The 11,725-nt window shown below is 40.6% G+C and overlaps 2 protein-coding genes across 2 annotated transcripts; one reads left to right on the top strand and one right to left on the bottom strand.

The window, feature by feature from the left end:
* Positions 1-2,323: 2,323 nt before the first annotated feature.
* Positions 2,324-5,295, bottom strand: LOC18035848 (inositol-3-phosphate synthase). The gene is made up of 10 exons (XM_006428086.2): positions 5,061-5,295; positions 4,859-4,927; positions 4,639-4,774; positions 4,295-4,542; positions 3,980-4,206; positions 3,765-3,880; positions 3,432-3,608; positions 3,065-3,253; positions 2,860-2,922; positions 2,324-2,746 (listed from the first exon to the last, which is right to left on the bottom strand). Exons 1-10 carry the CDS (start codon positions 5,246-5,248, stop codon positions 2,627-2,629), a joined length of 1,533 nt encoding a protein of 510 aa, XP_006428149.1. The 5' UTR covers positions 5,249-5,295; the 3' UTR covers positions 2,324-2,626.
* A 3,462-nt stretch (positions 5,296-8,757) lies between these two features.
* On the top strand, positions 8,758-11,080 carry LOC112097038. Its single transcript, XM_024181294.1, has 3 exons — positions 8,758-8,761; positions 8,880-8,921; positions 9,963-11,080. The coding sequence occupies exons 1-3, from the start codon at positions 8,758-8,760 to the stop codon at positions 11,078-11,080; spliced, it is 1,164 nt and encodes a 387-aa protein (XP_024037062.1).
* Positions 11,081-11,725: the final 645 nt, after the last annotated feature.

Here is an 11,725-nt window from a genome sequence, read left to right as displayed (position 1 = left end):
CATTAGGAGGAGTATATTTTGAAGAGAAGAACTATGCAGCCATGTGAGATAATTGTGCATTATACTATTTTTCCTTCAACCAAGTTTTGTTCCACTGTGTTTTATTGGCAAGGTTTTAACGAGACAATATTAAACACATATAATAATACCTAAATAGTGAATCCAATGAGGAGTGTTATAAATGCAAGTTTTGATGGATTCCACCATTTGTGGATTCCAACCTGGAATTCCAACTTGACGCCCATTGCACTATCCAGTAATGCTCCACTATCATCCCCCCTTCTTTATAGTGTCTATATATAATTCACATTAATGAAGAAGAAGATGGCCCCCGATTTTCTTCCTATTTCATATCCTCTTTGTTTCATACCAATTCTACTATCATCTCCTTCTTAGAATTGTATCAGTTCAGAACTAATAAAAAGGTATCTTTCAACAATCGTTTGTCAATGTTTATGTTAACGAAGTTGCTAAATTAATAACAAATGCAACAATAAAGCAAACAAGTCCCCATGGGATTGAGTTTTTTTTTTTTTTTTTAATTGGCCACTAGAGTTTGGACGTTAGATGATGTAAAGCGTTAAAAATTAATTTAAATTTGGCAAACCAAACCATTCTAAAGAAAAAAATAATATCAAGAAACAGTAAATTGTTGTTTTTTGTGTTATTTTATTTTCAATAAATTTCTCGCTCTAGCATGATCATTTATGAAAAAAGTAAAAAAAAAAAGACTAAAATTTGAACATTAAAGACAATTAAATAATTCATCAAGTAGTGTCGTCGCTTATTTGTCATTCTGTCACTTGTTTCAATAAAACTACAAATAAAATTATTTTGTTTTAAGATAAAAAATACAAATCTCCCACAATTAACTAATTAATTAATGAAAATTCACATGAAGAAATAATTACCAAAAAATTTAATTTGCTAAAAGGATTTATATATATATAAACATTATTTTATTCACCCGCAAAACCTTGGTCGAAAGGCTTGGGAACTCTATTATTTCTCTCTCCATAAAAAAATTTGTAGAGATAGATATCCTTCTAATAATGAAGATAGAAATATGGACTATACCATAATATTACCTGGTAATCCTATTTGATGTTTGATTGTAAAAATCATTGTCCCAAAACATTTAATATTCATTACTTATGGTGGAAGGGGTGCAAGTAAAATATTAAATAATTCAGAGATTGCACTTGTACATAAATCTTCTTTTTCCAACGGTATAGCCCAGCCCAACCAATGGGCAAGTCTGTCCATTTTAGGCTGTACAAATCCAAACATTTTCGAGCCCAGCTTGTGCCCGATCCATCCCAATCAGCTTACACTATGCAACCCCAAGCAAAAATGCAAGCTCTCATCTGAAGCAGAAGCCAGTAGCAGGCCCGAAGTTTTGAATTAAAGCAAATAATTTTCATACTCAAAATAGTGGCAGAAAATTTACATCCACAAGTGTGCCGCGTATGGCCAAAATGTAATCCTATAGTTATGCATACGGTTCCAATCAGAACGTAGAATCCTGAACAGCCACTGTTCTGTATCCGAAAATTTCACTTAACAGGAAAGATCTAGAAGTCCATGATTGCCACATTCAATTTATGTGCACAGTTTGACAGAAGTGAATATAAAAAATGTATTCTGGCCATTAAAAAAAAGCTATGGGGTTTATACAAAGTTGTGTCCCACAGGCATCCATATTTTGACTGGAATAACGTAGTATTTGTCTTGCAGTAATACATAGAAATACAGCAGGTTTTACAGCAATACAATAATGTACTATTCAACACTGACCAAACAACACTTCAATTATTGTGGCTCCATAATTTAGCTCGTGTAACCTGAAGCGGAAGCAAACAAGAAGCTGGACCATATTCGGGTACTTTTTGGTCTGGGAGTATTGGCTGAAAATTATATGGGAATACTGTGGCACCTGATTATCAAAATTTACCGATCATAATAACCATGTAACGACATCAGACTCCAAAATTTCCAAGGGACCACTGTCCTACACTCAATAAATTAATAATGTAGGGCACTGTCTTAAATTTGTCATCAGCATGCTTGCGAACAGATTTATGGCCCCTCTTCAGTTTTGTCCACTTACAAAAAATAATGAGCTCCCCACATGCTTGCAGGAAATGGAGGAAGAGATATGATGGGACCATTGTAGTGCGCTTTCCCTTTTCAATTAGAGACCATTCAAAGTTGATCAATCAAAATCATCATCAAATAGTTCAGTCTATTCTACTCAAGTGATTGATCGTCATCAAGACTAGAGGCTGATGAATGATGAACATTATGTTGGCTGATCATTCAGTTAAGAAGTAAGGATTTAGATGAGATTCAAATTTGCCGCAATACAGTTATTTATGAACTTCCATATATTATCTACTTGCAATACAAGAGATTTCATGCTCCGAAATGAGCTACAAAGGCAATGGGCTACACTCCAGCACCTTCATTAAAAAAATAAAAGAGCAAACATACAGGACACACTAATATTAACCACAATTTCATGACACAAGACATTACAATCAGTAATTAAATGGACCACCACAGCTTTGATTGGTGACAGAGAAAGGGAAAACCGGTTCTTCCACTTTTCTCCCCTGCAAGTTCTTCACTTGTATTCCAAAATCATGTTGTTCTCAGGAGCCAAGCCAACGCAAGCCCTCAGAATGTTCTCAAGCATTGCACGCTGCTTCGACAGCGCATTCACCACTGGTGTGCCTGGAGGGACCTGAATTCCCAGAAGAAATGAAGTTTGCTTACTAATTACTCATCAAGTTTTATGACTAATATAAAGAAAAGAGCATTATGTAATTCTTCCAAGAAGGGTGATCGAACACCTACCAGAGGAGCCTTGGTGAGGTAGCTGAGAATTGTAGCCACAGGGTGGAAAGAGTGGAATTTGCCCTGAAAAAATTCAACACCAAATTATAATATATTTTCTTTTATTACTTCATCACAACCAGTAACAATCCGAAAGCAAAGATCCATGATACTATACAATTCTAATGTTGAGGAAACAAAAAATTGAAGTATGCAATAAACAAACCTCTCCTTCAGCTTTGAGCTGGATCCTGGTGCTGAGTTCAGCCAGCAGAACCAAATCTAGAACGATTGGAGCAGCCAAAAGAGAGTCCTCACACGTGTTGTGCAGCACAATGGTGTTCTTGCCACCCATGAAAATTTCTGATGTGTACTCATCCATGGCTCTCTTGCTATCGCCAACATATGGCACATACTATAGAAACACAAATACCCCACCACACAACAGTCAGACCCACCAACTAACAAAGTAATGAAGTATTTACAATACAATGTGACAAGAACTCTGCTGGCCACACTTGGTCACAATATTTAAGGACATGCATATACATGACTGCAATAAACATTTCACTTATTAATCAAGGTGAAATTACCTTGATGACCACAACGTGGTCGGGGTGTTCACCAGGCCCATAAAGGATACCATTGCTGGAGACCATGTCATCAACAACATTACTTTTGGAAATCTCCTTGGAGCGGAAGGTTTGAGGGGCTGAAAGATTCATTCCATCATTGTTTCCCAAGTGGTTGTAGCTAACAATTGATGTTGGCTGTGTACCATATCAACATTAATCAGACAAAGCAACCAGTCAATATCATCATCATACAGAAAAATCACTAAGAAATCACTTTCCTAGGTAGCTTTTCAATAAAGTTAAAGCAATATTAAATTAACAGGGGCATTAGAATGAAATCTCCTTATATACCTTGATTCCTGCCCCAACAAGGAAATCAACCAAAACAGATTTCATCTTAGTCTGCCCACTCTTGAAGTCATCTCCACCAATCAAACAGTTCCTCCTAATAGCCAAGTCAATAAGCCCTGCAAACACAACCCAATTTAGGATAACAAACTAAAGCATAACCTCATACTTCCCTATGAAACTAACTGAACCAACCAAAGATCACAAAGCTTTAGAACCTGGTACAAAGGTGTTTTGGGGGCTTCCATTGATGAAAGGGATATTTTCAAGAACACAAGCAATAGCATACAAGGTGGAAGGAGAAATCTCAGCTTCGTTTTTGTCCAGTGAAGCAAGAAGGTTCTCCACTGTGTCATTTAGCCCAACAATCACATTACTGTACCTCTCAGTGTTAGCAGTCCACAGTACAACAACCCTATCCACCTTGTTTTTCTCCTTAAACTCTCTAATCAACGCAAACAAACACAAATCAATGCCTTAAAATCAATTAAAGCCCTTGTAGCCAAAACAAGTAATTCACTAACTACGTGTACCTAATATCTTTGATGATTTGTAGCATTTGTTCTTTCTTGGTTCCTTTGATCACGTTGTTGGCACGGGACCCTTGATTGGCAGCAATGAAATCAAGGTCATAGATTCCAGGAAGTGGGACCATTGATTCCATGTAAGGCCTAAGTTGCTTTTGAAGATCAATATCAAACACTCTAGCCCTGGCCATGGCATCAGCCAAGTTCATGTCACTAATGTCCCATCCTCCAAACACAATGTCATCTGGGTTCACCTGAATTTACAAGCAAATTAAAATAGAAATTTTAACTTAATCTATAACCAATTATGAAAAAATAACAGCAAACACAGTTCATTTTCACAAAATTACCATAGGGAGAATGCTCTTGAATGGAGCATAAATCTCCTCTCCATTGTAAGACCCAACTCTAATTGCTGATGCTTGGGTAAGTGAACCAAAATAATTGGCTTGTTGCACTGTGTCCTTTGTGGCCCAGGAGATTCCCCTGAGAACAACAATTACATCGATAAAAATGTTGACATGCAAAAGCTATTAAGAATAGGTAAAAAAAATTTAAGAATAAACTCACTCTCGATTCGCGATAACACCACCCGTGAGAGTTGAGCCGTTGTTTCCACCCCAACCCACAAGCATAACCCTATCAAAATCATAAAAAAATGTATGAAAAAAATTAGTTTTGAAATTGACCCACCAAAATAAACCGCATGATAACGAAAACAAAAAATCTTTTACATTAAAAAATTAGATTTTTTTTTTTTTCTCTAACATACCCAAGTTTAGGGACATGAACATCGGTTTTGAACTCATATTTGACAGTTTTGGGCTTGACAATCCACTGATAAGTGCCATTTCTGTTCTCATGAACAAGCTCAGTGGTTTCATAATCGTACACAGAGTGAATCTCATTATCTGTGTACTTCACATTTGGGCTCTCAACCTTGAAATTTTCGATAAACATTTTCCCAGGAAAATTTTAGAGAAAAAATTGAAAACTTCGCTGAGAAAATTGCTTTAAATAAAAACCAAACAAATGCTTTAAAATTTATTAGAAGAAGAGTTTGCTGAGAAAATTGCTTTAAATAAAACCAAACAAATGCTTTGAGATTTATTGGAAGAAGAGCTGTTTCGTCTTGCTGTCTCCGAACTCGACTCTCCTTCTCAATTCTCACTTCCCACTCGACTCAACACTCTTTTAACTTTCGAAACTAGCTTGGTAATCTGTGCATGATTTCTCCGCACCAATGGCATGTATATATAGAGAAAATGGGAAGTTGGAGCGACACGTGGCGAGAAGAGAGTGGGCTGTGGCCCCCGCTCAATGCTATTATTGGTGCTAGGTTCCTAGTGAAGCTTGACCATGCAAAATAATAGACCAAGGGACTGCTTTTGTTTGGAGTAATTGTATTTGGCTCCCTAATTTGTAATGGAACCACAAGGTAAAGACATGGTTTATACGTTTCTTTCATATGAGTCTCCAAAAGACGAATCTATATTCTATCAATAAAATTGAAGATTTAACTGTTATACTCCTAAAAGTTTTAAAACAAATGGACCTCTGAATAAGCTAATTTCAGAAATATAACATTTAAAGTATTAATTAGTAATAAAATAATAAAATTTGACAATAATAAAAGTGATAATTCAAGTTAGCATGATGTGTCAAAACATATATGACATGTTTATTAGTAGGATCGAAATTAAAATATAAACTCAATACAATAATAAGGAGTAATTATCAACTCATCTCAATACTATTATATTATCCAAAACATAAACTTTGGATCCTAACTTTGTGAGCGTAACATCGCTTTTAAATAAATTAAATAGAGTCATTAGTGTGTCACCAATTATCGCTACATTAATATACTTTTTTAAAACTATTTCATAATGTTATGTGATTAAATTTGGATCAATTTTTATTCCAACAAAACTAAATATTTTTTAGAAAATATGATAATTCTAATATATTATTAATAAGTTAATAGGTCATAATTACTTCAATATTTAATCGCGTTATAGTTGAACTCCTCACTTAAAATTTTAGATCATCTCTACTTTACAATTATCACTCCTAGTTACCGATGATTCCAGAGAAAAGAAAAGCGCAAACCTTATTCTTACAATTTGGTCAAAATATAGGGGCTCATTGTTAATTCACCTTTTTCACATTTTAAATTTTCCTTAAGTCTCATTGGACCGCACGTACGAGCTGACACGAGTGAAGGCGAGAAGGGGAGCGTGAAACGTGTTAAAGCACTTTATACGTGGCAAAATCAGGTGACAGCAAAAACTTTTAGATTTGTTTGGATCCCTGCGGGGTCCATTTTGCGAGAACGTACTGGAAGGGAAAGGTAACGGCGACCGTGACTCGTGAGTGATGATAAGTGCTGAATGGGTGATGATAAGCGCACCGGTAAAACGATGAATGAGTGACAGCGAGTGACCGGGAAGAAATTTTAAAACCGTATTCATTTATACAATAAATAAATAATATTACGAGATATATATATATATATTTATTTATTTATTTATTTTTAAAAATTATCATAATTAAATTTAATTAGACATATGTTGTTTGCACAAGTGGTGAGTGTGTTAACAGCCCACGTATTTGATAGGTCCTCAGTGACTGCGAGTGGAGAATGATTGGTGTTTTGGAGGGGACACTTGGCCGGTTTCTAATTGGTTTGTTTAAGACACAATCTTTGAAAAGACGTGTGACTGTATCTTTTCCCCAACTGTCAGTAGGGCCATCTGTGACCTTTTCACTATTCAACATACGTGTGGGCTCCTTATAAAACTTTTACCCTTTTTCTTTTGGGTCCCTCTGTAAAAGAAATTTACACCCAACATTTTTTGCTTTTTACAATTTCTTTTTTATTTGATTACAATTTACCGATGCTACAATCCGAAACTTACTGTAGTTTGAATTTATGCTAACACCTTTTAGTTCCTAATTTTTTTTTTTTTCATGTTAGGAGTTTGTACTAAAATCTACGTAACCTAATTAAAGATTTACATCGAATAATGGTGAAATACACCTCCCTCCAATAGATATACCTACATCACTAGTATTTGTGTGAGGGGATGTTTAAATGCATACTTCCTTAATCTAATATAGTGTTATGATATTTTAATTTTAATTTTTAACACAAATCTAGAGCTATTGACTTCAAAAAATTCAATGATGGATGAATAACCAACATTAAATACTACTTTTTCTTTTAATATCTTCTACTTGATTATTTAAAATCAACTACTTAAAATTTATGTCAAAATTTTAAGTTAAAAATTTAAGTTGAAATAACCCTACTCTTTATTGTGACGTATATATTTGAATTAAATGGAACAAATAATTTCCTTTATTCATATTAAATGAGAGCTTTCTGAAAGAAAAAAAGAATTGACAAGATATTAAATGTGATCTTTCTGTTTTTAATACTATTAGGAAAACATTCATTGACTAATGAATTAATGCACATTGTTGATGCGAGATTCCGGTTCTCCTCGTTCTACGATCAGGATCTCTGCTCGATCAACTTCGTCACTACCAGGAGGTCTCCTCGCCAGGCTTTTTCTCCGGAGGTCCCTGCGTACACAGATAAGTCAGAGTACGCCGGTTGTTTTCCCGGCGCAAACCCTCCGACGCTCAAGTCAGATATGAAGGTTCGGGAAAAGCTTGCCACAGGTCTTATGGCGTTTCTTGTGGTTTTCTCCCCTTTTCTCAAGAATGCCAACCCTTTTACCTTCGTTGGCTACCTTTTTATAGGCTTCCTCTGAATCTCAGTCTTCTGCTCTTTTCGAGACGGTATGGGACTTCAACTGCTGCGTTATGGGCAAAACATGGGATCTAGCGTGTTACGCCACGGTTCAGGGGAAAGCGTGGCTGCCACGGCTCTGTGAGACCTTGCGTGTTACGCCACGGTTCGGGGGAAAGTGTGGCTGTCATGGCTCTGTGAGATCTTGCGTGTTACCTCGCGGTTCTGGGGAAAGCGTGGCTGTTGTGCCTAGATTCTCGTGCTGGAGAGCACGTCTTGCCAACTGCCGTCGACCGGGTCTCCTCGCCTCTCGATCTCTAGCCGGAATGGCCTCATGCCTTTTATAGGAATTGGCCTCGCGGACGACAACATCGTGGACGAGCAGGATGTTTCTGATCCTGTTCTTCCACGCGCTAGGCTTTAACGGAACACATCGGTTCGCAGAACTCCGCCATCAGATGTCTGCTCGTCATTCCTGGTCCCTTTGACGCATTTGTCCCAAACAGTATCCCTCCCAAACACCGGTCCCCCAGTTTCTGGTGTTGGGTAATGTAGTGGACCAGCAGTAGAAACTCGATAGTACTCGCTCGCGTGGGTTTGGAAAAGGCTGCCAGGAGTCATGTCGCATTTAATTGCGGACGAGGTGACGTGGCAGAAATCCCCCCCCTCAATTTGAATTTCAAACCGACGGTTACGGGATTCTCGGAATATGCGTCATTAAATGCTGGCAGCCCAAGAGTTTGCTTCTCAGTAAGGAAACCCAAAATCTTCAAACACGAACTCGTCATTTTCTCCATTCTTGTCTCCCCGGCGAATGAACCTCGGCGCCAGAGCTGTCATCCCTGTCTCTCTCTGACCGAGTCCCTGCTTCAGGTATTTCTTCTATTTTTTTCGGTATTGGTTAGTTGTAGGTAATTTCCTTTCTCTCTGCTTTGCTTGAGGTTGTAGTTGGCGGTGGTGTCTTGGTTAGAACTTAGGATATGTCGAAGGGTAAGGAGAAGGTCGTTGAGGTTGGTGACGACGAACTAGGTTTTTTGCCTAGTCTGCCCGCTGATTTTACTTTTGATCCCGGGATCCCCTTAGAGCCCATTAGGTCTAGTGTTGGTACTAGCGCTAGGAGGATGTCTCCCCAAACAACCTCCTCGAGCAACAGTAGCGATGAAAAAGGATCTTCTGGATCGGAGAACACCTTGAGTGAGGGTCAAGGGGATGATTCTGGTGAGGCGTCCCCATCAGGAGCATCACGACCAGAAGAACGGGGTACAGTAGGAGGTAGAGCCTTGTCGCGTGATTATGCCATTGATTACATGTCGTGTACGACCACGTTTGACGAGCTCAATGACCTCCGACTTAGGTATAGTATTCCTGGTGAGATACCTCTTAAGATCCCAGGAAAGAAGGATACACCTAGCCGGCCTCCCAGGGGATACGTTACCCTGTATCTGGAGAGCTTTAAGTATGGGCTGAGGTGTCCCTTGCAGCCTTACTTTACCCGGATACTTAACGGGCTAAATCTGGCTCCTGGTCAGCTGAACCCCAACGGGTGGAGAGTGCTTTCTGGTCTGTTCATATTGTGGGACAGATGTTGCCAAAGCGAGCCCACGGTTGATGAGGTGAAGCACCTGTACCAGCTGAAGAGCAGCCCTAAAGATGCCGGCTGGTACTACTTCCAATCTGGTACCAAGAGCAGGAAACCCATAACTGATCTTCCAACTGGTGGTGGTGGGACTTGGAAGAGGAAATTCTTTTTTGCTGGGGGTCCCTGGGGTCAAGTTGCACAAATAGACGGGAAGGATTGTCGCGTCCCACCCCGTTTCACGGTCCCAGGTTGCCTGCTCGCTTTAGATGTCTTGTATCCATAATTGTTCCTGCTGTATTGGTTTGTCTCTAACCAAGTGTCTGTTTGTGCTGTAGTTTCCTGGGGTGTTCACTTCCCGCTCCGACCTGGTCTGCTTAAACGGGTCGAGGCTGTATTGGCCAATTCCTGCTCGAGCCGAGAACTGCTATCTACATACAACTTCCTCGAGTCTCGGTTGATACTTCCTGGCCATAAGATGGAGGACGCAGTGATTGGAGCTCTGACCAGGAAACGCTCTCGGCCTCCAACAACCGATAGGGACCAGGACAAAGATGCTCCCGCTGCGAAGCGAAAGAACATCGTGCAGCAGGTTCCTCCCTTGCAGGCTCTCCCTCCTGCCTCTGCTAAAGTCGGGGAATCCAGTAGAGCGGCCACTGATCCTGCTTCATCTTCTCCACCTGTTGTGCCTCGGTCTCGCTTACCCGACAGCCGACCAGAACACTTGGTTCCCTATCTCAATGAGTTGTCTAAACTTGTGAGCAAGAAGGACCTGGAGGGCTTTGACGGTTGTACCCTGGGCGAGCTGGTGGGAGCCATGCAGTACAGTGCTTTCCATCTCAGCTGCATGGCCACCTACTATAAGGCCAAGGTTGGCCGTTACGACAGGAAGATGAAGGAGGACATTCAATCGGCGACGACCAGAGCTGACGTTGCCGAGAAAAAGGCGGGGGAGCTAAACGTTGAGAACCTCAAGCTGATAGAGCAAGAGTCCCTTGCTCAAGCAAAAGCCATTACCCTCGAGGAGGAGCTGACCAAGGTTAAGGAGGATCTCCAAGGGCAGAGGGCTATGTATGAGGCTCAGCTCGAATCTCTCCGCGATTCCCACCGAGCTCATGTAGAGAACTTGGAGAGGGAGGCCGACAACCAGTACGACCAGGGACTTCGGCATTCGTATCGTTGTATCATGGCCGTCCTCGGGAAGCAACACCCTGATCTGAAGATGGATGACCTTGCAGCTGGTGTTGCTCAACATATGGACGAGGAGGCGGCCAAGGAAGATGCCGAGGGGTTAGAGCCGATCGTGATTGAGGAGGGTAACTCTCCTCCTCGTGCAGTCCCTGCTGATGTTGGCGAGGCGAGCACCCCCCCGGACGCAACTGGTGATACCCCTCCCGCACCCGAGGAGGTCCAGCCAACCGATGCTGCTCGGCTCACTGATCCACCATCTTTTTGATATATTTCTTCTTGTATTGTAATGAACAACGTTTATGAAATTTATCCCCTCTGTTAGCCATTAATAAAAATGTTGTTGATTACTATCTCGTGTCGTACTCATGAATTAATTTTCGTCTGAAACGCTGATCGCTTCTGTCTCGCCGTAAGACAGGCTTTGAGACTTGGTGAGGCCTTTGCGTGCCGTAGAAAACTTTCCGAATGCTTCGGAGTCTGCTCGCCTTCTCGCGAACGAGCAGATCCTGGCATGCTGGGCTTTTGTCTGGCCCTAAGACAGGCTTTGAGACTTTGTCGAGCCTTCGCATGCCTTGGGAATCTTCTTCAAACGATTTGGATTCTGCTGCCTTCTCGTGGCCGAGCAGATCCTGGCATGCTTGGCTTCTGTCTCGCCATAAGACAGGCTCTGAGACTTGGCGAGCCTTTGCATGCCTTAGGATTTTCTTCAAACGATTTGGATTCTGCTGCCTTCTCGTGGCCGAGCAGATCCTGGCATGCTTGGCTTCTGTCTCGCCATAAGACAGGCTCTGAGACTTGGCGAGCCTTTGCATGCCTTAGGATTTTCTTCAAACGATTTGGATTCTGCTGCCTTCTCGTGGCCGAGCAGATCCTGGCATGCTTGGCTTCTGTCTCGCCATAAGACAGGCTC

This window comes from Citrus clementina, unplaced genomic scaffold, assembly GCF_000493195.1.
Source record: "Citrus clementina cultivar Clemenules unplaced genomic scaffold, Citrus_clementina_v1.0 scaffold_7, whole genome shotgun sequence".
Lineage (NCBI taxonomy): Eukaryota > Viridiplantae > Streptophyta > Magnoliopsida > Sapindales > Rutaceae > Citrus > Citrus x clementina.
Note: the sequence above shows the minus strand (reverse complement) of the source record. Positions and strands in the feature narration are given on the sequence as shown.